The sequence below is a fragment of the Pteropus medius genome, unplaced genomic scaffold (assembly GCF_902729225.1).
Source record: "Pteropus medius unplaced genomic scaffold, Ma_sr-lr_union100, whole genome shotgun sequence".
NCBI classification, from domain to species: domain Eukaryota; kingdom Metazoa; phylum Chordata; class Mammalia; order Chiroptera; family Pteropodidae; genus Pteropus; species Pteropus medius.
The window spans coordinates 19,465,018-19,492,044 of record NW_024344240.1 but is presented as its reverse complement, the minus strand read 5'-3'; the positions used below and the strand labels follow the sequence as shown (position 1 = coordinate 19,492,044).

The 27,027-nt window shown below is 37.2% G+C and overlaps 1 protein-coding gene across 1 annotated transcript; it reads left to right on the top strand.

Annotated features, from left to right (window-relative positions):
- Positions 1 to 27,027, top strand: UBE2N (ubiquitin conjugating enzyme E2 N). The gene is made up of 4 exons (XM_039869043.1): positions 1 to 170; positions 24,052 to 24,298; positions 24,490 to 24,630; positions 25,336 to 27,027. The coding sequence occupies exons 1-4, from the start codon at positions 141 to 143 to the stop codon at positions 25,374 to 25,376; spliced, it is 459 nt and encodes a 152-aa protein (XP_039724977.1). The 5' UTR covers positions 1 to 140; the 3' UTR covers positions 25,377 to 27,027.

Below are 27,027 nucleotides of genomic sequence, written 5' to 3'. Positions count from 1 at the left end.
CATTTCCCAAGGGGCCTCGGTGGCGGCGGGAGCGGCGGGCGCGGCAACGTCCCCCGGAAGTGGAGCCTGGGACTTCCACTCGTGCGTGAGGCGAGCGGAGCCGGAGACGAAACCAGAGGCCGAAGTCGGGATCTGACAAGATGGCCGGGCTGCCCCGCAGGATTATCAAGGTAACCTCCCAGGCCGGCCTTCGGCTGCCTGCTCTGTTCTTGCCCGCTCAGTGGATCGGGCGGCGCGGCCCCTCGCTGCCTCCGGCCCGCGACCCGCGCTGGGAGGCCCGAGGCAGCACTGAGAGGGTCTGGTCGCGGTGGCGAGGGAAGTCGGGCGCTGGGGAGGGGGCGCCGGGGAGACTTCCGGCCGCGGTGGGGCAGCTTGGTGGCGGGGACCGAGGGCTTCTAAGCGGCCCCTTGCGAGCGGGGGGTGTCTGGCCTGTGCCCTGGTGGAGGGTGGAGTTGCGGGGTTCTGGTGTTGGGCGCGGGCCTCCGCAGTCTTTCAGACCACCCCCGGGCGGAGGCCTCGGGCGCGCGGGAATCGCGGCAGGGCCGGGACTCTGGTCTGGGGTTGTTGCGGGACACGACCCCTCGGTCGCGGATCTCCCTCTCGGCTTGGGCGGGAGCGCACGGGGGAGGCAGCCCCAGATTCAGAATGAATGAACCGGGAGGGGGAGGCCAGGCCAGGCCTTGTTCCACGGTAGGAGGCTCTGGGAGGGCCGCGGGTTTTGCGGCCGGCAGCACATGCTCGCCCCTGGCAGCCAGGATCCGGGAATGTGGGGGCCCCGCGCTCAACTGCTCTAGCTTCCGCTATCTCCTCTCCTTTAAATAAGTTTCCGCTCGTTATGTCTGCGAAGTGATTTTACTCTGGTTTTCAAACTCTTTAAGAGCTGTTTCTGTTCAGAGGAAATAGTTTTTAGCACAAGACTTGAGGGTAGGGCGCAGGTGTGGAGGTCCTTGTGAAATCTTTTGGCTTTCGAATTTGTGAGCTTTAATTGTTAGGCTTTCCTTCTGCTCTTCATTAATACTATACTTTGATAAGTATATATGGACCATGAAGAATTTGGCATCTTGGTTTTGTAAATTCTTTGTATAATATCACATTCTCAGATCTGAAATGTTTCTCGTAATTCGCAAAACAAAACCTTGACATTTTTTTGTCAGTTTTAATGCAGGAAATGAGTCGAATCTCCTTATTGCTTAATATGCAAGTTAAAGTGACTAAAGCTGCAGTATCATTTTGCTTGATGTAACCTGGTGAATGTGTATTTACGCTAGTTTGTTTTAAAGTTTGGAGGACATGATGTACTAAGCAAAAGACCTGTTGAAGGATAATGTATTGTGTAGTGTTTCGTGCAATTTCAATTAAATATATCTGAGATGAGGGATGTCTCTTACCTAAAGGTGCTTGATTCGGAGAAATAGGAGGTTTTATAAGGTAGAAATTCTTAGAAATAAGAGAAATAGGACAGATTGTCATTATGCGCTGAAGTCTAATAATGTGAACCTTCATAACGTGAAATTTGTTGTACTGTATTATGAATGAAATTGTCTCGGATTTTGTCCAAGGCAGTTTAATTGCTGTATGCATTGAAAAGTCCTTACAGTGTGGTTTTAGTTATAATGCAGTCACATGGCTCCAGTGGTCATGTTTATTGAGGCCCAGTTGAAAATGAGTGGTGCAGGATAGAACGGTACACCAAATATTCTGGAATTATTACTTACTGTTATTCAGGTTATCGACTAAGTACATAATACAAACTGCCGTTCAAAATATTCTCCAATATACATAATGAACTAAAGACTTAACATGTATTTTTCCATTTTTGCTTGATGCTGGACCTCTCCTGCAGTAACATGAGAGCCTTGGATGGAAAAATAAATTCTATGGAACCTTGCTTATAAACTTACAGAAATAATTTAAGGCAATAAGTTGAAGTCCTCATAATTCAGGTCATAAGGCACACAGTAGTTTACACTAGGTATTTACATTATACCATTTAAACCAAAACAGTGATAACTCATAATTAAAATTTTACAGTGTCTTGTTGATAGTCTCTCTAATGAAAGGTGCTATGATTTGGGTTTTATCTTGTAAAAATTAGTTGTTGCTACTTTAATGTCATTAATAGCTTGAAAGAACTGTTTTCACCCGTCCCTAGGAAGGATTAAAAGACAATGGTGTTTTTTACTAGTGCCCGTGCTTGTATCATGTAGGTTTTTCCATATCAGTGAAAATGTATTTTTTCTTAATGTCATAGTTTAAACAAAAAGTTTGCCTCTTTGATAACTTCAATACAAGGTTCTTTGTGGAATATAATGGTGGTAGTGGTGAGGTAGCTCTGCTGTCCTGAATGATAGGAACAAATCATCTTTCATTGGACATCTATTAATATGATCCTATCTATCTCAAAATGGTCATTATTTACAATTGCAAAATTCTTCAACCAGTTGAAACCTGCAGGAATCTTGTGAAGTAGACAGTGTGTTTTATAGAAACCCATTAAAATGACTTTCGTAGGGTCTTAAAACTGGCAAGAGGAAGAACTTGGATCTTGACTCAGTGTGATCTCCTGCCTCTTGTTATGAAGTGAAATAATGTATGTAAAAGTACCTTGAGACCTGTAAGTAACTATTTAAATATAAGATGTTTTTTGAATTACTCTTTACCCAGTTGGATTCTTGTTTCCAATCCAGTAGCACATTCTGTAGGCTCTACTTTCAAAATATATCCTAAATCAGACACATTTTCCCATTTCTCTGAAAGCATTGCTCAGTTCCATCATTTGTTGCCTGGCTTACTGTATTAGTCTCCTTTTAAGCAGCAGCTAGTATTACTTTTTAAAATATAGATTAAGTCACTCCCCTGCTCATGGTTGCTTTGCTGTATCCGGTACACTGGAACCTTGCTTACTCCATTCACAGAGCTTTCCTCCTGTTTATTGCATTCCTCATTTCTTGACTCACATGTCATATCCTCTGAAAGGTTTACTTTTAAGGTTCCTAAAACAGTTTCTCTCTCCTTCTCCCCCATTGGTTCTCTTTATCCCCCACATTCCCCTCTCTTCTGTTTGGCACTTACCGCCACTTGAAGTTATGTTACTTTTTGTCTCTACTCCCACTAAAGGCAGGGACTACTGGTTGACTCGGGCATTGCTGTAATGCCTAGAACACACAATAGGCACTGAAATATTGATTGAATGAATGAATGCTCTTTAGTCTCTTCACAGAAAAGTTTTAGGGAAGTTATTCTGTATCATAATTTGACATTCATTTTTACTGCATAGTAGATTCTATCTGAACAGATGTTGAGCTAAAACTCTCTAATACCACCTGTAAATTCATTAAAAAACAAATCAATCTTTTATTTTGTTGACTAGGAAACAGAGTACAACATTTGAAAGGTTCTAAAGGGTAGTCTATAGAGGAAAATTAAGATTCTCTCATCTGTCCTTCAGCATTCCTGTTCCCCTCCCTAGGCAACCATTATTATATTTATTGTGTATCCTTCAAGAAAAACTATTGAGACTTATACATATATGTTAGGCTTCTTCCCCTCCTCATGCAAATACCTTGATTTCCCCCAACCCCCAGTACATCTTCAAGGTGACTCATTTTTTGAAGGGCAGCTTTGTGGAACCTTGTGGTTAGATCTTAATTTAACTAATTGCTTATTGATAACTTTTAGATTGTTCTCCAAACTTTGTTTACAAACCATGCTGTAATGAATAATTTTTTATATAGTAGTATTTTGCACATGTGTGTGTTTTATTGAATGTTGGTAGTTCTCTGTTTAGCCAGAAGTTTTTGAATTTCCTTTTTTCTCTCTTCCCTCCTGGGCCAAAGTTTCTTTTTTTCAAATTTTTTACGCGAGTCAACCCTTGGTTGACCTCACAGATTGCAAAGACCTTGTCAGCTTACAATCCTTTATTTTTTTATTATTTTTATTTTTTACGCCTGCAGCATCTGGTCTTCCTAGATGGTCTCCCATCCAAGTATTAACCAGGCTCGACCCTGCTTAGCTTCTGAAATCAGACGAGATCGGGCTTGTTCAGGGTGGCATGGCCTTAGACACCAAAGTTTCTAGAAGTGATTAAAGTCATATAGGTTAAAAGATATTAAAATAAGAGGTACTTCCTAATCCATTTGTCATAAAGAAGAACCAGAGTTATTTTGGGAACAAGATCTGTAGTTGTGGCCTTGGTCAGAAACAAATTTATTTTAGCTGTACGTGTTATGTTGACAGAGTGACATTCCTTTAATTTAAGTCTTCTCAAAATTAGTCATAGAACAATAAAATATAGCCTTAGGAAACTGTAGTTAACTTACTCAAGGTATTGGCTTATTTGATAAAAATCTACTACCAAACCAACATTCTGAGATTAGAATTTCACCAGTCTTTCCTTAAATTTACTTTTCTGTTTGGTGAGGTTTAGTCTCAAATTCTTAAAAACCTGATATGATCGGACTTTGCATTGAGGCTTGAGTTCTGTTTATTTTTTACTTTAATAATTTTGATTTTAAAAATACAGATAGCATTTTTTCCTATAACTATATAAAAGCCACTTGTTTAATATGTATTCTAGTACATAAGGTAGTTTATAGTAAGAAAAACGTTTTGGAAAATCGAGCCTTTTTTAAGCTGTGAAAATCTTTGTCAGGTAATGTTTTTATCCTCCCAGTTTAAAAAAAGTCATGAAAAACCAACCATGATGAAGATGGACTTATAAATTAAAATTAAAACATTGTTAGAAAACATAAACTCATAGTAAAAGCTTTACTAGAAACAGTGTGGTTCTTAGCTCTTTTGTCTCAGTTTAAAATTTTTCTGACCTTCCTAGGACAATAAACCATGTTTTTTTGCGTATGACTTCTGGGAAGTCAGGTTCTTGACAAGCTTATTTTGTGAATCCCCTTGGTCTCCATGCATTCTAGGTTAAGAATACCTAGACAACTTCGGTAATGATTAAACTTTCAGGCTATAAGTAATATTTAATATACTACCTAATGTTTTGATAATGAAATGTGGGCATAATTGAAAGTAAGTTAAAAATAGTAGTCAGTTGAGTGTTGTTTTTTAAACAACTCTGTGTCAACCAATTTCTTCAATCTAGATTAATCAACTCAGAATAGAAATTGAGTTTTGTCAAATTATCAAGCACTGTATGAGTAACCACCATACTAAATAATGACATCAGAAAAGTTATGCATTTGCTTTGTGGAAGTTCTGAGTTTTTTCACACTTGTGACAATTTACTTAACAGCCGTAGAGTTTTAAACAGTAAGGAACAGAATCCTTTTCCTTTTCTCATGAGTCTGTAGGCCAAAGAAGTTAGATCACTAGGATTCCTGACTTGCAAGTCAGTAATACCTTTGCTTTCTTCCTTATACCAAGTAATTTGGTTTACCAGTGTGTAAACGGATTTAAGAAGAAAATAACTTATGCTACAGATTCAAATAGTGTGGCTTCTTAACATACATTTAAGTCTGCTGTCATGAGTTATGGATGCACATATGCATTGTAGAATAAATACCAGAAATGAGAAAATGGGGTTAGCATCCATGAAGGGTTTTGGACATTGCAGTTGTGGTCATCACAGTTGCAATGTGTATACCTAATTATTATGTTATATAATTTTATTTTCTAAAAACAAAATAGATCTGAAAGCACAGTCTGTGTAGTGTAATGCATTATTAAGAGATAAGATTTTTTTTATATGAAAGATGAGTTGGATTGGGATAAGTTGGATTTTATTATACAGTTGAAATTTTCTTTGCAAATGTATATTTAAGGACATCAGCATGGGTATACAAATTAGGAGATGGACTAATAGGAAATCAGTTAACATCAGCTAAAATGTTAGCAATTTGTAGAAACTTAGCAGCTTTTATTTCTTTATAGTTTATACAAAGGAAAATGTTGTTCCTGTAAAGTCACTGTGTTTTTAGTGACTCTTAAGGATGTTTGGGATTATCATCCCCTCCACCACCTTACTATGGAGCAGGGGTAAAAGTGGCTTTAGTAAGCTAATAAGAGCCTAAGGCCAAACTTCAGTCTTTCATAACATTGTGATTTGTGTGTCTATTATCCATTCATAAGACGGGTTTCAGTTCAATTAAATGGACATTTATTAAATGCGTAATGTGTATTTAGCACTAAGCCAGGTGAACAAGATAGGCATCCCTGTCTAGTGGAAAACACAGTTGTGAAACAGGAAGTTACAGTAAGGTGTGTTGTGAAAGAAGACATGCATGGGATTTAAGGATGTCTAAGGATGAAGAAAGGTATCTGTTGAAGAAGTATTTTTAAATTCAAAGAGAAGGAGGGAGAATGAGTTTTGGGCAAATGAAATAGTAGATATGAAAGCTGGTAGGAGAGAGAGAAAATGAATAAATGTGGATGAGTAGATATATAAATGCATAACATATTTCAGAAATCTAGAATGTGTGGTGCATAGTAGCTTTAATAATTAAGAGTCCCATCAGGAATTACTACTGTTTACTACTAAGTTCAGAGAGTTGGCAATCAAGCATTGTTGGACAAATAAAGCATCGTTGCATTTTGAATTCTTAAATTCATACTTAGTCTATGAATCATATTTACCAGAGTGTGGCGTGGCAACTATTCTTGAAGTGATATTGGTCATACAGTTTTTACTATATAAATAATAGATAATTTTTATTGAGCACTTATATACTATGTACTAGGAACTGTTCTAAGCATGTTGCATGTATTAGTTGTAACAGCAGTCCTGTGATGTGGATATTAGCATTTTTCCTATACTACATATGTGGAAACAGCACAGAGTGGTTGATGGAGCCGTGATATTGAATCCAGGCGATCTGATTCTGTAGACTGCAGGTACTGTAGATGCAATGTGCCAGAACATATCTGCCCATACATAATAACTGGCAATGCCTGTGTTTTTATATTTTATCGTTTGGACAGATGAAGTGAAAACATATTCATGTGCAGAGTCTAAGTGCTTATTTAACTCTTGTTTTTTATCAAAAGTCTCCTTATTGTAGTTTAATTGGAGGTTTTTGCACAAGTGAACCCTTGTTTAGTAATACAGTTTGCTTTACGACGGAATACCCATGGTCTGGTGTGGCATATTCCTCTTCTGCCCTTCTGGATCCCTGGATGCGCAGGAGTTTGGGGTTCTGGTGAGAAGGAACTAAAGAGCAACGATTCCTCTCTTTCCTGCTATTTGTTTGTTTGTTTGTTTGTTTTTTTACCAGCAAAATACATTTGAGGTATCTCTGCATCAGACCATAACCATTCTAATGTTAATTTTAAACAAAAATTTTTTTCATCAGTAAACCTAAGTAGATTAGAATTATCTTACACTCGTTTATATAATTAAATTGAATTTTGTATTTTCCACTCAGGAAAGGTGTATATACCTATCTAATTCCCTCACTGCCATTTGGAGAGAATAAGGAAAAGTGTTTTTTTCAGTGTAACTCCCCTTACACATGTGCGTATTGTAATTCTTGCTTTGGCTTTTTTTTTTTTAAATAATTTCTTTTCACAGTTGGAGGCACAGTGATTTACAGTTACAAAGCTTGAAGTTCCTTACCTTTAGCTGTAAAAGAGCTATTCATATATAATATATATAAAACACATTATATATGTGTGTGTGTGTGTGTGTGTGTGTGTGTATTCCCCTCCCCTACAAGTAAAGTACTCTGTCTACCCTGTCTTTATTGTTGCTGTTCAGATAAGGGTTAAACTAAAAGTGCTGCAAGCTCCATTCAGGTTTCTGACTGTGATTAGAGAGTAGTGAATACTTGGCTAAACCATTCCTATTTCTTATCAGAATCTTCTCCCAGTTTAATTTTATGGGCTGCTGTTGTACTGAGTGGTAGGAACTAGGAGGTATTTTCTATGAACACTTGTTTTTAATCTGAGTACTTAGTTCATGGTTTTGTATCAGAATTCTGTGGGGGTACTTACAAATTTAACAGTTGCCAGCCCAGAATATTATTTTGTTAAGGTTTTGTTTTAAAGTCTCCAGATGATTTTAGTGTGCACCTTGCAGAAATAATGGCCTTGTGTGTACGTGGCCTCAATGCAAAGATGGGTAGAATGTGAGGAATATAAGTAAAATCATACAGCCAGTATCTTCTCATATATAGAAAACAGCCATCAGTGAGAACACCAAACACGTGATGGTCTAGTTCAAGATTGGTTTAGCAAAAGAGATTTTTAGAGGGATGAGATTTGAACTAAACTTCAAAAGATAAGTGGAAGCGGTTTTTTTGGGAGGAAGGTTGAATGTCATTCTAATTAGGCATATCAAATTCTTTAAGAAGATAATTTGAGCAGTTCTAAACTATAACATGAGTCAGCAAGTCTATGCTTGGACCACAGACTTCAAATGCAATCTTTTGATTTGAAAAACTTTTTCTTCAGTAGTACTTTATGAATTCATTACTAAAACTTCAATTAATATAATAAATATGTTATATACTGAAAATCAAGTAGTAGAGATAATTATTTCCCTTTCACTTTTGCTATTCCAGTCTAGTTCATAGATAAAATGATAAAATCTTACTGAATATGAGAGGAAAACCTAAATGCTTCATTTATTTTTTGAAACATAATTCACATACCATAAAATTCATCCTTTTAAAATGAACAGTTCATTGGTTTTAATATATTAACAAAGTTGTGCAGTCTTCACCAATATCTAACCAGAATGTTTTCATCACCCCAAAAAAGGAGCCCTGTATCCATTAAGTGGTCACTCTCTACCTCCACCCTGGCAACCACTTACTTTCTGTCTCTGTGGATTTGCCTATTAACATTTCACGTAAATGGAATCATATACTGTAGGGTTTTTTGTATCTAGCTTCTTTCACTCAGCATGTTTTCACGGTTCATCCATATTGTAGCACACATCAGAACTTCATTCCCTTTTAAATTTTTTAGCTGAAGTTTTATAATACTTTAAAGAAACGACAATACCGAATGAAGCAAAGCAGAAGTTTTAGCAGGTAAATAATCTCTATTGGTTCTCGTAAAACTAGTCACATTTGAAACCTGCATTGCCTTAGAAAATGTCCTTAAGGCTTGTGAGCCTTTTAAAGAAAAATTTGTCAGCAGTAGTAAATCTTTAGTGATTAGATATGATTACTGGACACTATGAGAAATTCTGGTGAATAATGGGTAAGACTCTGTATAGACTTTAATTCTTATCTCGAGAATGAAGAAACTTTGTTACCTTAGCTAAGTCATTTTCCCTAGGCCTCAGTTATTTCAAATCCTATTTTAAAACCTGATGATCATATGATCCCTTTGGGCAGAATTTAAAACAGTGAGGAGAAGCTGTCATCATACAATCCTGGAACTGATTTTCCCTTTTGGCTTTTAAACTGGTTCTTAGGCAACTAAAATAAAATTGCACAAATGCTAAGTAGTAGCAATATTCTGAAATAAATGTATAGGTTTCCAGTAGAAGGCCTGTATCCTATCTGCTGTGATAGTTTTAAAGCCTTTAAATGTTCATGTTCTCTTGAAGTTCAGACCCCGGACCTTTTTTATTCTGAGCACATTTATTCACTTATTTGCCTTCAGTCCACAGTGATCATTGATTACAAAATCTAGACTTGAGTTTCAGGTCTCTCCAATTGCCTACTTTTATTATCACTTAGATGTCTTGCAGACGTTTTAAAATCAACTTATTCTACAATGGAATATTCATTTCGCTGTCTTCTCTTGTGTGCATCAGCACTTCTAGTGTTTCTTCTCTTTATTAATTGTATCAATATTAACTCAGTTATCTGAGATTTTCTCCCCTACCCTCTTCCACTTTCAGTTTGTTTTTAAGCCCAATCTAGTCAACCTAAGAAATGCCTCTGCTTTTGCTAACCCATCCCTGTCTCTCCACTTCCCAGTTATTTTTGTATGTGAGCTCTTATCTTCTTGTGGATTTTTTTTTTTTTGCAGTATTTTCAGAACTCATCTCCCTGTCTTCACTTACACGCAGTCTCCCTTCCCATTTTCCACACTGCCACACTATTCTGAAAACATAGATGTCATCATGTGACTCTTCACTGTATAAAGGATTGACTTCAAACCTATTAACATGACATATGTAGACAGAGAATTTACTTCAAGTTTTTGGTTTTAGTAAAATGAAAGCAAATGTATGGCTGGTGTAAGAGAGGAGGGATAATGTAGAAATGTACCAACATTCATTTAAGAAAAAGCATTTTATTTTTTTAAGACTCAAACCAAGTATTGCATTCCATGTCCAGAGATTCACTTCATAATTATAGAATTGTATGTGTTGTACATGATCATTCTGTTATTCTCTCATATCATAAGTTAATCAGACCTCCGTTGGAAAATAGGTGTTTTGAAAAAAGTGATTAATTGCGAACACTAGAAATGTTGCCTGTTTTGCTCAGTATTTGAGTCTTGTTATCACATCTCAATTGAAAAAGCTTTATAATGGAAGTGAGAAAGACTGAGAAAGGATGTTTACTTAGGCAGGAAGATCCCAGAGTAGGAACTGTCACATATATAAAGTCATTAGTTAGGTGACAGAAAGGGAGAAAAGAGAACTTTTAAGATATTTTAGAGTTAGCAGCTATAGAAAGCAGCTACCACTCCTAAGTCTGGGGGTAAAAACAAGGAGAAAAGGTTGATATTATTAAACTTTAGGAACTTGGGAGAATGATATCCCCAGCTGAGATCTAAACCTCTGAAGAGAGTCTGGCCCTCTAGAGCAGCGATCCCCAACCTTATTGGCATCAGGGACCAGTACTCCTATGAGAATCTAATGCCTGATGATCTGAGGTGGAGCTGAGGAGGTGATGCTAGTGCTGGGGAGTGGCTGCAAATACAGATGACGCTTTCTGGCCCCATCACTCATCTACTATGTGGCCGGGTTCCTGACAGGCCACAGACAGGTACTGGTTTGCAGCCCAGGGGTTAGGGCCCCCTGATCTAGGGGATGGAGTGATGATTAAGTTGGTTCTCTCAGTGTGGTATGAACTGCAGATTGGATTAATGCACTACAGGGATATTGGGTGATGCTCACAGGCACCTCAGTGGCCCAAGAAACCCGGAAGAAACAAGTCCCCTCTCGTATCCCTTTAGCATCCCTCCCACATCTGCAGAGTTTAATAGGGAGTCCCTGGCAAAGCAGAAATGTGGTTTGCAGAGTCCCACCTCCAGAATCACAAAGATAGAAGGATAAGTGAGAAAATAACATTACTTTACATCTGGCACAGATATAAATTTCCCAGTGTTGAGGTTTTAAAGTTAGAAAGCTGCCTGAACACCTGGCCCAGCCCTTGCGATGTGGCAGAACTTGGCTTGACTTCAGTCCTGTAGAATTGGGGATTTTATAAGGTTTTTAAAAAAATTTTTTTGTTTTGTTTTGATTAAGCTTCGGGGAAGGACTCCGCCCCCTCCCCCCCATCTCTTTGTTTGACTTGGGGGGTGTGTGCGCACGCACACATTAGTATATGCTATAAAGAAATGCTTTTGCTCTAAATCAGTTGAATCTCCCATTTTATGGGCTAACCCTCAAATCTCAAGACAGAACTGCATGCCTTCAAGCTAGAATATTGCACAAGAAAGGATTAGAGAAAATGCCAAGAGATTCAGGCAAATGGTGCTCAAGAATTTACCCTTTCTCCTATCCTTGGTGACTCTCTTTGTTTCAGCTCTAAGGGCACTTATACTATCAGAACAAATTAAGAAACATTTCTATTTTTAGCTTTCATATACCTTTTAGTTATAACTCTTTGTTATTTACATAACACGAATGCATAGGTGTAAAGCAGTGCTGGTTGCTGAGGATTCCACGTTCTAGCTGTGAAGTGTGAAAAGAGCCCTTGACTCCAGAGTGGGCTTGTAGTCCATGTTCTGCCACTTGAAATGTGCACATTTCTATAAAATGTTTTCAGAAGTGGTTCTGAGAATTAAACGTAACAATGTATGTGAACATCCAAGTCAGTTGTAAGGATTAATACAGGTGTCAGTCCTTACTGCAGTAAGGACTGAATTTATTTAGCTTTCCAATTTGTTAGCCTCTGAAAGGCCGATGATCCTGCCCAAGATTTGGCCACTTATCAAATAGTTTAGGGTCTTAAGGTTTCCTTTGTCTTTGGTTTGGAGATTATACATGCTATTAACCTAGGCACATAGTTCAACCCTTTCAACAGTTTCCTCAAAAGAATCCACTAATTGCAAGCATTTTGCAGGTTTAGTAATTTTTTTAATTGAAGAGTTAGGAGTTTAGCAGCAAATAGCCATAAACCATCTCATTGGCTCTCAATATTTTTTCCACTCTTTCTTTCTTTTTCTTTCTTCCTGCATTGCTCTGCTGCTCAAATATTTGAATACCTAGTCAAACTGTTGTTCCTACCCCAAATCCCAACAGGTGTTCAGGTGAATAAAGAGCCCTGCTTCCCCAAAATATGACCCAGTGCCTGCCCTCAATAAACTCAAGGTGCACATTACATTATTTTTTCCCTTTTAAATCAACTTTATTAAGGTATAACTTACATACAATTAAATGTACCCATTTTAAGTATTCAATTTGAGTTTTGACACTGTGAAACCATCATCTCAGTTAAGATTTAGAACAATCCATCACACCAGCACAACACTAATTAAAGGATTATACTGTTTGAAGTCTGTTCAGTTTATGTAGAAGGGATATTTTTCTGTGTTATTAATTCTTATATTTATAGTATGTTTTTCCCATAGGCTTTTATGTGATCATTATTTTTGGAGGTGTACTTTTGAGCACATATCCAGTTTTTCCTTAGGATAAATTCCAAGAAGTGGAATTGTTAGAGGGTGGGCCAGCTTGTAGTCCCAACCAGCCATGTATATGAGAGTCAGTTTTCTCCACAACACTAAGTAGCATTGCTTTTTAACTTTGTCTGTTCTGAGTTTTAAGGATTGTCTTGGTGATAATGATATGTTTTCAGTTTCAAAATAGGATTGCTTAAAATGCTTATTCAATTTCTTTAGGTGATTTTACTTAAAAACACTTTTTCTTGCTTTTTTGGGTAAGTAGTACTCACACGTGTTCCAAAATTCAACAAAAGGGTATTCATTAAAAAATGTCTCCCACCTCTGTGTTCCAGTCACCTAATTCTTTTCTTCAATGAAACCACTGTTAACTCAGACCATTTAAATCAGTTATTTTATGATTTTGTAACCTGTTATTTTCATTCAAGGTATGGTTTTATGTAATATCTCATTAGCTCACATTGCTAGCAAGCCCTATGTCCAGCATTTGTATTCTTTTAATATATTTTTGTGTTGTTTCAGGGACCCTGGCTATCTACATGAAGTAGACAAATTTGACCTAGTAATATTGTATACAGATGTCCTATCATATAATATGTCTCCCTCATTATTTATATTTGCATATTTCAGTTATACAGGCATACCTTGTTTTATTGCACTTTGCTTTATTGCACTTTACAGGCGTTGTGTTTTTTTACAAATTGAAGGCAAGACTCCCAGCAAAAAGATTACAACTTGCTTTATTGTGAGACTCACTTTATTGAGGCGGTCTGGAACTGAACCCGCAATATCTCCGAGGTATGCCTGTATTAAAATCTGAGTTGTCTGGGTCATTTCCTCTTCTGATTCAGTAGAATATGACAGAAATAATATGAAATTACAAAAGAATAAAAAATATACTGAGTTATATACTCCAGCTGCATCGCTTAAAATTATTTAACTTTCAAACCAAATTGATCATCTGTGAAATATTAAAATCTCTAACCTTGGGTTAATTTGGTTTCTTAAGCAGTTTCATTTCAAATTCTTTCAAAAACCTTGAGGTAAAGGATTGAATTTTTAACACCAGCTGTTCAGTATTGAGCAAATAATCATTATTAAAATTGAAGAAAATGACTATTAGGTCATCAGAGAGCTGCTAAAGGGGCAAAAGAAACTTAAGCCTGATATCTTTGGTGCTTAGTTTTTGGTTCTTTAAGTATACGACCTGTAGGGAAGGTACCAAGGGCAAAGCTTTTGAGCAAAAGTATGAAATAGTTTGTGAAGATTGGGTTTGAATTTTAAAATGTCTTTTTTCACCCCACCCCCCACCCCACCCCCCCACTTATGCCACCATTTACAGTCACCATGCAGCTCCTTAAATCTTTCAGCCTACAGTTTTGGGAAGATCTTGAATCCCCTTTTACCCCGTATTTTTTTACCCTAGTATTTTTCTTTCCACTGTGGGGTTGATCTCAGTAGTAGTTACATTTGTTCGTTCAACTGATGTGGAATGTGATAAGAATCTCTGTGGTATTCAGTATTGGGGCACAAACATTAGACCTGGGCCTTGACCTATGGAAATTAGTATAGTTGGGAGACAGACAATATAGGGTGACAAAGTGTGTAAGAGATGGCTTTCTATATATAGAAAGTGCGCCGCCCTTACTTTCCAGTAGTGTTCAATAGCATTTAGTTGCTTACCTTTTAACTGACAGTTGACGTTCAGAGTGATAGAAATGCTGCTTTGTGTGCAAAATAATGTTTTATGACTTAAATGACTTAGGTCTTCCTCCTAATTCTCAAGAGCAAAAGGATTTTGGGTATGTGGATATGTGTGGTTATATGTGGTAGGAGCACAGAGTCTGGGGCCAGGGTCTCTGGGCTTGGCTTGTAGCTCTGCCAAATACAAGCTTGCACTTGACCTCCCTGTTTCTTTATCTGCTTAATATACTAATCTAGCTCTAGGGTGGTAGGGAGATTTACAGTGCAGAGAACACAGCCTAATGTAATACTGAACCTTATTTAATATCTAATTTTACAAAGTTGCAGCTTCACCATAAATCTAAAAAGAATTAATGTCTTCCCAATGTAGGAAAACTGTTTATCATTTATGTATTAGTCCTACAAATAGTTAACATCGAACATAACTTGCTGAAGTGGGGCATAGATTTTAAAAGCACAGTGAATGCCTATTTATCAACAGTGGGTAGGTATATGAGATGTTTGGGGGTAAATATATTTTTATTTTGTTAGAATTATATAATTAATTTTCCATGAGTTAGTAATAAAGTTGATTTTTACAGCTGCTAGACTGAAGTTTTATTCTTTAATCCATAGGATTTTTGGATCTTGCAGTGCACAACTTCAGGGGTTGTGATATGAATGATCCCTCTTGGAACTGTGCAGTGTGGCAGACTTGTTAAAGGAAGCTTATTTTGACAGAGATAGAAATGCTGATATCTGATTGCTTCCTGATTTATCCCAGAGTTTGTGTAGAGTGTGAAAAAACTAAATTTGCCTTCCTGGTGGTTTGGATTTTGGACAAAATTATGTCAGTGGCACAACTGGATTGCAAATCTTGGACCAACTGTAACTTTTTTTTATTTGTCTCACTGAAAATTTCAACTGCTCTGCTTCCATCTGTATTCTTGCCTATTAAGCATAGACCTTTCCCATTAGTGGAGTCCTCAGCATTTAGCATTTAAATCTTGTTGTGATTACCCCATTTAAAACCTGAATAAGTAGTATATGGTAACTGTAGAGGTGTAGCCACTAGCTTGTAGGCCAGGCATAGTGCCTGTTTACACCATGTGGTTTGCAAAGAATATTGATTATTTATCTATAAAGCAACCAGGAAATCAGGGTGGAGTGACAAAGTAAGTGAAAATATGTAAATATTTTAAAGGGCTTTTGTCTTTATCAGAAAAAAATTAACATAGTAGGATGTTAACCACATTTTGACTATTAGAAATATGGCTAATTTTAAGTTGATTTTATAATTTAATGAACAGGTGGAAAAAAGCAGGTACCATTAGCAAACAGTTCTTTTTTATTTAGATATTGAGCATTGGCATTGACACTGGGGATACAGTGTCAACAGGGAAGACGACATATTGAAGAGTAGTCAAGGTTAAAGAATATTACAAAAGGGCACCTTCTAGTAGAAGGAAGTTTATAGCAGTAATTTTTAACCCATTCCTAAATGTTCCGTCAATTTTAGTACTAGAGAAAACCTTTGAAATGTTCAAGGGACTAAATTTTAGAAGGCTGGAGAGGTAAATGAATTTGTATGGTTGTGTAACAAATTGGTGCAATTAGAATTGGGGTTAAATTCACATGTTCTAGCTCTGACTTTTTTCTCTAGTAGGCACATCAGGCTCCCTAGTTGAAGTTAGCTCTCTAATGTGAAATTAACTCCCTTATAAAGGCTCTTAAACCAAGTAGAAGTTCTTTGGTAAAGACCTTAGCTAGCTTCAGTGCTCTCTTTTGACCCCATTTAATCCACAAGAGATATTTAGCTTCTTAACCTCTTTATCTCCCCCACCCCACAGTCTGTTAACTCTTACCTTTTCTTCACTTTCTTCCATATCTAGTTTAGAGTTTGTATTTTTAGCAAGCAACAGTAGCCAACGTTGTAAGTAGAAATAGTATTGAGTTATTAGGTACCTTACACCAGGGGTCCCCAACCCCCGTCCGAGGACCTGTACCCATCGGACTGTGGCCTCTCAGAAACCAGGCTGCATAGCAGGAGGTAGGCAGCAGATGAGCAAGCAAAAGCTTCATCTGTATTTGCAGCCGCTCCCCAGCGCTAGCATCACTGCCTCCAGCTCCACCTCAGATCATCAGGCATTAGATTCTCATAGGAGCACCGGTAGTTGAAGGATATTCTGGCTATCTTACACAATCTTAAGGAGCACCAAAGAAAGAGGCAGCCAGGAACAAGGCTCAGAATCACATCATAGTGGATATTTCACTGCTGGCATTGTGTGCAACACATTGCAAAATGATTGCTGATGCCTAATACACAATGCTCCACTAGAACTTCATCCGTTGCCGTCTAAGGTAACTACTGCTATTCTCTCCAGAATGGATCCTTTTTTTATAGTTTAGCTTTTGATGCACAGGTTTTGACTAAGCCTGTGGTCTCACATGCTTAGTTGTATGAGAGTTAGGAAATAAGACTGAAGCTTCTATATAGGAAGGTGGCGATCCATAAAGGTTGTGGGGTGGGGGGGTGTCATTTCCAAACAAGGGTGTTCTAGCTGTGGGTTGGCCAAAAGAAATGATGAATGCTCACTTCGAACCTCATTTTGCCTTATGCTGCCAGGCAGTTGTCCTATGTGACCATAAATAAGTTTTTCTATTTTCTACAAATTCTCACATTCTTATTTCCCAACTCTAACATTACACTAAGAAAGGGGAGGGAAGATATGAATGAACGGGGGAATTTTTACCATTGCTTGATAGTAGACAAATTTATGGACAGATGGCTAACATTACACATAAGGGCCTAAAATGAATAGTCAACTTCAAATAACCAGTTAAGAATTTAAGAAACTCACAGTCTAGATTATTTTTAAAGTTATTTTTTTTTCAAAGTACAAGTTCACTGGTTTTTGCTTATGCATCACTCATAATTTTAATGTACACCATGCAGAAATAGACATTTGAAAATTTTACCTAATTTTCATTTAGGATGAATAAAAAAGCCTTTCCTTCCCCACCTACTAAGTGATATATTTCCTTCCAAAATCTAACATATGCCAGTTTGGTTTTTTTTAATGCTTTTGGATGGATTTCTTAACGGTGCCTTAAAGACCTGGTGCAACAGCAATCCCAGAGCGTTACTAAGCTAGGTCTTCTTTTCATCTAGTTCTAAAACATTATTCCTAAGACAGAATTCATGAAGTCAGTAAGACAGTTACATTATTTAAATCACTAAAGGCTTATTTTTATTTTTTGAGCTGATGCTAACGAAAGCCCAGGCAATGAAGTGTTAGATCATCCATCAAATCAGAAACCATGGGAAAATGAAGAAGCTTAGCTTCCATGAGTCTACTTATTAGAGCTCTCGAGGTAGTTGAAGGATATTCTTAAACACCAAGAATTTCATGAGTGTGTTAGGAAGGAGTAGTCGACGCTGTCTTTAACTGTAACACCAATACTTAGTACTATATTTCAAAAAAAAAAAAAAATGAGAAAAAGATGGAGATGTAAGTTCTTTCCAGAAAATGTTTAAAATGTCCCCAGTCTAATCCCGATGCTCATATAGTATCCCTAACTCATACCCTGTACCTCTCTAAGACCTTGACATACCCATTTTAAAAATGTATCTTTCAAAAAACTGACTTTTATATGTACTTTATACTCACAGTGAAATAAATTCGTGGGGCCGGGGGCTCTGTTTTATTCTTTTGAGTTGTTTGTTACCACAATGCCATGTACAAAATAAGCAATTAATATTTGTTAGTAAATTAATATTTCAAAGTCACAGTAACATTTCAGAGCATAATGGTCTTGTGTAGTACCAAAGATAGGCAAAATGACTTACTGTGTAATAGATAATTCTAGGTCAAAATGGTGTATCCCAATTTTCAGTTAAATAAAGCAGATTATTTTCCTACCTCACTTACCTTAATAAGACTTTAGACTTCCTCAGTTGCCAGTCCCAAAAGAAAACAGGGGGAGGGGAAGTGACATTATGACTTAAATTAATTTACGTCTTTCATAAAGCACTTCTTTAGGATTATGAAGGACTGAAAAGAAGCCCTTCCTTATGTGCTATTTACTGCCCTGACAAACATTTGATATTTACTGTTCATATTGTGAATCGAGGGCCTTAAAATGAATTATCAACCTCAAATAATGTTATTGAGATTATATGAGCAAAAGTATAATTGTTTTTGAGCAAAAGTACAAAATATTTTATATTACTAAATTCCATTGAGATTAAGAAAATAGGCCCTGAAGCCAGACTGAAATAGAGTCCAATAGCCTGGATTTCAGTCTTGGCCCTGCCACTTGCTAGCTTTGGTTGTACTGTAAGTGGTCATTCTTCCTCATATTCCTCATTTGTAAGATGGGTATGAGGATTAACGAGTTAATACTGTAGAGCACTTAAGTCAGTATTTGGCACAGTTCGTTTTTATTGTTACTTGAGCTTCTATTGATTCTCTGCATGTCTGGGAACAGTGCTTGATAACTGCAGAGACCCTGACATGGAATTTAGACTAGTGGCGGTGAAGGATGACAGTTTTTCTTGTTAAAGGCACAGTTAATAGGATTTTCAGATTTTTGTGCATTACCAGTGATTGGAGTAATCTTAAATGCCATATTCCTGGGGTGGAAGTTACCAGCTAACACAGCAGGTATAGTAATCCTTATCAGCTCTGTTTGGTACCTTTGGTACATGCATGCACTTATTCATTGAACGTTTACTTAGCACTCATCACCATCATTTGGTAGCTGGAGTTCTATCTTCAAATAGTTTAGAGTCTGACCAGTAAACTGACAGTTATTCTGGTTATGATAAGAGGAGTGGTGGTAATGCGCAGGAAACTGGAAATACAGGGTAGACACTTCCAGACTAATTCAGACCTGAGAAACAAGTTGATTGGATATTCTTAACCTATTAGAAAAGTGTCCGTTCCTTTTCACCGAACTTCACAGGAGTATTGATCCGGTCTTGGGTTGAAGGGAAAAATTAGAATGTAGAGATTCCTAGCCCAAGTCATCACATCCCACCTCTTGAGTATTACTCCAAGTAGAACCCAGAGTACTTTCCTGTTACTTATCAGTCTGCCTAGAAATAAAGCTTTTTGACAAAGGGATGATACCTTGGTCTAAATTAAGGTTTAATTCTTGGTACTCAGAGACTTTTCCTCCATTTTTCCTTCTCTGAATCTGCCACTTAAGAAATCATGAGGTTTAATTGTGTAGGAATAGAGGGAGAAAACAGAAAAAGGAGTAAAGTATGCCTTGAGAGAATCATTCTCATCTGACTTTAGGATAAGCAATCTTTAAAAAGTTAGTGAACTAGGTAGGGTAAATTTTTTCATTTACAAAGGCCAAAATAAGTAGATGATGTCTTACGTCCACTAGGGGGTAGTGTGGACTGTAAAAATTTAAGTTACTCAACATGACCCTTATTTTATGCAGTTTCTTTGTTTGAATTATTTTTTGTCCATGGGTGTTTTTTTTTTTTTGAAATTGCTACAAAACATTTTCATACACAATCTTGCGATTGTAACAAACAGTAACACTTATTATACACATTCTTGCTATTCATGATTCAGATGTTCTGACATTACTTCTTGTATAGTATTTTTTGAGGAGAAAATAGTGATACTTTAGTTTTTCTACTAGATTGTACTCACTATGTGAAAAAGTTAAATTATTCTTAATGACCTGTAAGTAACATCATTATAACAGGATTGCTTTGTGTCTTGACTATCCTATGTGGTAGCTACTAGCCCCATTTAGTTTGGATTTTATTCTTTTTTCCTCCCATAATTTACGCTGTGGGTTTGTTTGGGAAATCAGTGCCATCTAGTAAAATAATTATGTATCTTTTTATTGGATCAAAATTCATTAGAATTTGAGAGCATATCAGGCTATTTCAAAATGTTTTTCACACCTAAAAGCTTATTCTAGAATATGGTCAAATTAAATCTTATAATTGATCAGATCACATGATATGTTTAATATGTACATTTTATCTGATTTTGAGGGTGAGCCGTAGATAAGGAAATGAATGTTGTATCTATATCTGTGCACTGAGAGTGATTTTGAAGCTATTTTGGGATTTGATCTTGGAGGCCCTTTGGGCGGCTTTTTATAGCTCTGAATTGAGCTGCTACTATTTTGTGTAATCAGAGAGCAGTATTTTGGCTCTTGGATCTCAGCTTTATCCTTTTTTCCAGTCTTCCTTTTTATGGCTTTCTGAAAGTGTGGAGACCTGGAGCAAAACAAAAGGAGGATGGAGATGAGAGGTCAGCACTGATGGAACTTTACCCCATCCAGTTCTTTTCACATTTCTTTACTCCTTTTCATCCTTAATGTCTTTCTTTCCTAGAAATGAAGATCGGCCTTTTTTGTTCTAATTACGTGTTGGAGCACTACCCAAGATAGGAGAGGCTTCATTATTGCCTCTTGAGAGTTTTAATGCTCTACAAATGTTTTACTCTGAGCCTAAAAAACATTTTGTTGAAAGTAATTTACAGCATTTTAGTTTTTCACTTGCCCTTGCATTGCCATGATTAAAACAAGGCAAAAAACTAGAATTAAAGTACTAAAGGCATTATTTTTATTTTTGTTTTTTTATTTACTTTTAATTCTTTAATGTCACCACATATTTGACCCCTTTTACCCTATCTACTTCCCCTCTTCCCCCTAAAATGCCCCCTAAAGGCATTACTTTAAATGGCTATGGGCTTGACACATTTTGAGGAAAGAGTTGCTTCTGTATCTGCATCTTATGACTATTTCAGTTTGTGACTGCTGACAGAAATCTTTTTTTTTAGTATATGCACTGTAGGTTGTAGAATGAAATGGTATAAGGCATATAATTTTTTTTAAGTGAAAACATTGTAAATACAATATTCTCATTTGTTTTTCATACCTAAAAGCTTATAGAAGTGTTCTAAACTTTTTTGACTACACGTGCCTATTCAAAATGTTGAAAATGTATTACTGTTAACTATTGCACATACCATTATCAGTTTGTATAGTGAATATTAACATTTTTCTGGGTAAAAATATAAATAGAAGTTAATCTCTTCTCACACCTAAAATGATCCCTTTATGTTCTTCCTGTGAAGTGCACATCCTGCTTCGCATAATACTGCTTTAATGTTAAAGATGAAATTCTGAGTTTATTCCTCATTCTTTGTAACATCAAATAGATTCATAATTCAACAAGTATTTATTTGAATATCTCTGGTGCCAGGAACTCCTCTTCCAAGTGGTGAGGATAGAGCAGTAAATAAAACAGACACAAATCTCTCCTTTTACGACACTTTCATTCTTAAAATAAGTGAGATATGTAATATTTTATTAGTGCTGTGGAGATAAAGTAGGGGGACAGGGATAGGGAGAGAGTGAGATAGGGTGGTTTGGGGTTTGCAATTTCGGTTATGGAGTCTTCGCTGCGAAAACATGTGAATGGAAAAGATCTTAGGAACTGAGGGAGTGAGCCATATAAAAGTCTGTGGGGGAAAGAGCAAGTGCAAAGCCTCTGAGAGAGGAGTTTCCTGGCTGGTTGAAGAACTACAAAGAAGCTAGTTTGGCTGGAACAAAGTGGGTGGAGTAGGGGGGTAGGATGGAGTTAGAGGTAGGGTGGGGGAAGCATAGCTGAAGATGAGTAAGAGATGGGTAGAGTGAGGGCATCATATAAAGCCTTAAAAATCGTTATGAGGATTTTTATTTTAAAAGGTCTGTGGACTACAGACCCTAGAGGAAGTGGGGAACAAGGTTAGGAGCAGGGAGAATAAAGTTAGGATATGGCAGTATGCCAGGTGAGAGCTGATGGGGGTTTGGATCAGAAGTGTAGCAGCGGAGTGGTGAGAAGCAGTCCAATTATGGGTAGATCTCGAAGTTCAAGCTAACAAGATTCGTTGATCAGGTTAGATGTGTGGGGTATGAAGGAAAAGGTGGATCAGTTGGAAGGATGGATTGATTTATGATTAACTGACACGAGGAAGGCTTTAAGGGGAGGAGCAGGTTGAGGTTGGGGATGGTCTCCCTAAGTTTGGGATGCTTTATTAGACATTAAAGAAAAGCTGTCAAGCAGGCAGTTATGGATAAAAGAGGCACGCTCAGCGGAGAGAGCTTTGCTCGATATGAATTTGGAGAGACTTCAGCATGTACAGAGTGTATTTAGAATATAAATTCATTGGGCTAGATGAGATCACTATGGAAGTGTGTGGACAGAGAAGCAGCCCTAGGGCAGAGCCCCTAGCACACTTCAGTGTCGGAGAGATAGAGAACTAGGAAGGAGGTTGCTGCCGGACATTTAGGAAGAGAGAGCTGGGAGAGTGTGTCTTCAGGAAGCTGGTTGCAGCCTTGCAAGGAGGAAAGCAGACCAGTTGGGTAAGGTGTTGCATTTAGGCCAAGATGAAGATTGAGCATTGACCATTTGATTTAACTCTGTGGGACTCATTAGTGACCTCAACAAGCAGATTAGTGGTTAAGACTGATTGGAAAATTATGTTTAAGATAAGAGAGGAGGAGAGAAATTGGAGACAAACAAGTACAGATAACTTTCAAAGAGGAGCAAAGCCATGGGGCAATAGCTGATGGGGGAGAGTACGGTCAAAGTCTTTCTCCCCTCTTATTGAGAGAAATTGTAGCAAGTTTGTACAATTTGGAGGAAGATCTAATAAAAAGGAGAGGAAAACTGATGAATCAGGAGAGGAAAGGGATGCTAAAGCAATGTCCTTTGAGTAGATGAGACAGAGATAAGATGTAGTGCTCAATAGAAGTGTAGAATAGAAGTTGGCCTTAGGCAAGAGTGACCCTCCATTTCATCCATAGTGATAGAAGAAAAGGCAGAGCACATGGGCACGCAGATGCATGTAGGTTTACAAATGCTGTAGTGGAAACTTCAGGAAGGTTTGGTTTTCTTGTGAAATAGAAAACAGTAGAGTCATCAGCCAAAAGTGAGGATCTTGGAGACGTTGGAGGTTTGAAGAGCAAGGAGGAAGGATGTTATAGTTAGGAGAGAGGGAGCAAGATGGAAAAGAGAATTAGATGATACTTGGGGAGCAGTAAATGTCCCTTAAGGTCCATGTCAATCATTTCTCTAGCCCTCTCTTGCTCCTATACACTTGTTCTTTCTTCGTTCCATTATATTTTTCAAAGGGGAGATTTTCAGTGACTTTAAAATGAATTTTACTTTTAAAACAGCTCGATTTTGGTAGTGTTCAAAGAGGGCAAGTTGCCTTGCCTATATGGTAATCCTAGTGTTATTTTATTTCTCCTTTTATCTTTTCCTTTTTTGGTTCCTTGAGTATAAAATAGTTTCATTAGCCTGATTTTATTATCAACATAATTTATAGATATTTGTAGCTGTAATGTATATGATACTCCACCAGTATTTGCTAGTTGTATTCAGCTGATGGTAATTATTTAAATGGTCTTTTCTTTGAATTTTGCATTTTATAAGCTAAAGACCCCATCAGGAGATTGGAGAGGTTCAGTTATATTCAATTTTAAGAGATGAACTTTCTAATTTTTTTTTGGTGTTTAGTGAAATGACATTTGTTTCACAAATGTATTAATGTTTTTCTGTTGTAGGAAACCCAGCGTTTGCTGGCAGAACCAGTTCCCGGCATTAAAGCAGAACCAGATGAGAGCAACGCCCGTTATTTTCATGTGGTCATTGCTGGCCCCCAGGATTCCCCCTTTGAGGGAGGGACTTTTAAACTTGAACTATTCCTTCCAGAAGAATACCCGATGGCAGCCCCTAAAGTACGATTCATGACCAAAATTTATCATCCTAATGTAGACAAGTTGGGAAGAATATGTTTAGATATTTTGAAAGGTAAGTGTTACCTTTATCATTATCATAATATACTATTAAGATTTCTCCTTTTCCTCTTAAGCATTCCGTATTGAGAATCTATGCATTGTCATCTTGCCTTATATCAAGACAACAGAGTCTTTGGAAGGGAAATGTAGTCGTTCTGAGCTGTTTTTTCATGTTCGATCATTCTGTACCTGTTGCCTTCACAGATAAGTGGTCCCCAGCACTGCAGATTCGCACAGTTCTGCTATCTATCCAGGCTTTGTTAAGTGCTCCCAATCCAGATGATCCATTAGCAAATGATGTAGCGGAGCAGTGGAAGACCAACGAAGCCCAAGCCATAGAAACAGGTATTTAATAATCATTCTTCTTCATACTGCTTCTACTTTTTAAAACAGATTTGTGCTCCCTTTGGAAAACTTCTTATAACGTCTTAAGAAAAAGAAAAAAATATTAGAAGGAATAAGTCACAATCCTGCTTATAATATGTAAATACCTCTTACCAAAAGATGTTCATGCTCCATCTTATGACCTACTGCCAGATCTCCAAGTTTAAAAACAATATATATAATTGGGAGATCTTGGACCCTTGTATAACTACACCTGATTTAACAAACGCTGGTGTCTACCATTCATCTAGTAATACATAAAAATAAAGCAAAACTTTTGAACTCTTGAGCTGCTTTTGCAATATTTTGATTAAGTTACATCAGTTTATATTGAGGGAGTTTGAAATCGATACGCTTCTTTTACAAATTATAACAAAATTAGTGGAGAGCATTATATCTAGCAATGAAGGAGACAAAAGAAGGCAGCTATTTTCGTCCCGTCGAATTTTGTAGAATTTCTGAATTCTATTATAGTGTTTTGGTAATTAGACATATAAACGATCTTTTTGCCCTGATTCAGATTTTAGAAAATGGCATAAATTTAAAAGGTTACAGCATTACATTTTCATACTTAACTTTGTAGTGTTTGTTTACATTTTTATAGTTTGGCAAGTAACATATTAAACTAAGTAAAATAATAATTGCTTTTTTTGTTTTTGCCTACAGCTAGAGCATGGACTAGGCTATATGCCATGAATAATATTTAAATCGATCTGATCGTCAAGTGTGCATCACTTCTCCTGTTCTGCCAAGACTTCTTCCTTTTTTGTTTGCATTTAATGGACACAGTCTTAGAAACATTACAGAATAAAAGCCCAGACATCTTCAGTCCTTTGGTGATTAAATGCACATTAGCAAATCTATGTCTTGTCCTGATCCACTGTTGTAAAGCATGAGCAGAGGCTAGAAGTATCATCGGGATTGTTTCGAAACGTTTAAAAGCAGTGGCCCCTCTCTGCTTTTATTCATTTTCCCCATCATGGTTTAAGTATAAAGCACTGTGAATGAAGGTAGTTTGTCGGGTTAGCTGCAGGGGCGTGGGTGTTTTTCTTTATTTTATTATTTTTTTTGAGGGGGGAGGTAGTTTTAATTTCCCCCCTTTTATGGTGATCTAATTGCATTGGTTAAAAGCAGCTAACCAGTTCTTTAGAATATGCTCTCTAGCCAAGTCTAACTTTATTTAGACGCTATAGATGGACAAGCTTGATTGTTTGAACCAAAATGGGAACATTAAACATCACAGCCCTCACTGATAACATTGTGACTTTGCTGTCAAGTGTAGAATCCTCCCTTCAAGAAAAAGCTTGTGACCATTTTGTATGGCTTGTCTGGAAACTTCTGTAAATCTTGTTTTAGTAAAATATTTTTTGTTATTCTACTTTGCCTTTGTACAGTTTATTTTACTGTGTTTATTTCATTTTCCCAATGTGACAATCGTATTTAAAAATTAAAACCGATGAAGCATTCTCTTTTGGTCTTAACCATCTGAAATTGAATGGCAAGAGGTAGGTTTTGCCAGTTTCTTTTCACTGATGCAAATTTGTGTTTAAGATATCACTGAATGGAGTATTTTTAAACTGGCCCTGAGCATACATAAAGCATCGGTAGCTAACATTATTTTTACTGCCTAGAAATTTGAAATAAATGTGTGTTGTCTGATTAGCTGGATGATCATTGGTGTCTTGCCACCTGTTTGAAAATTACTGTATGTGAGAGTCACAGCAAAGCAGTTGTGGCTGACTTTGTATAGGACTTTCACATGTGCCACATTTGTGATAGGCATTTGAGTTACTACCTTTTTCTTAGTTCTTGTCTGAAAACTTCATGCGTGACCACTGGAGTATGTTATTAAGAAACACCAAGCTGATAATTATTCGGGGTTTGCTGAGACATCTATGAGTCTTCCTTATAGACCTGATGAACAACCAGCTTGCATAAATGCCATCCAAAAGGCTTCTTTGAGAGTGTCAAGTCCTCAGTTACTCATTCTTACTTTCATCCCAGTATTTGCTATGGGAGCTCCTTTTGTTCTTTAATTTGATATTCAGTAATTTTTTTTTCCTGCATTGGCAGAGTTCCTCCCCCCAACAAACTGTTCTTTCCCACCCCTCTCTATATCTAATCCTGATTCTTGTTATTTTTAAGTCATCGATGTAGCCAGTCCTAAGTATGTAAATGTTAACCTGTGGGTTGGAACCCTTGTCTCACAGTTTTAAGGTAATGGATATTGTAGCCCATCTGAATTTCCCCCACTCTTATTCTCTCGTAACTTCTGGAGTTTCTTCAGAATGTGGTATATTTTATTGTGCTCCTGTGTAAGATGAAGAATTATCTATTAAAATTACATTTTCAACATAA

Excerpts from the sequence above, each read along its gene's own strand:
- UBE2N (XM_039869043.1), top strand. The coding sequence starts at position 141 with ATGGCCGGGCTGCCCCGCAGGATTATCAAG. Across the intron at positions 171-24,051 it reads TGCCCCGCAGGATTATCAAG|GAAACCCAGCGTTTGCTGGC; the intron begins GTAACCTCCCAG and ends TTTCTGTTGTAG. Across the intron at positions 24,631-25,335 it reads AGCCCAAGCCATAGAAACAG|CTAGAGCATGGACTAGGCTA; the intron begins GTATTTAATAAT and ends TTTTGCCTACAG.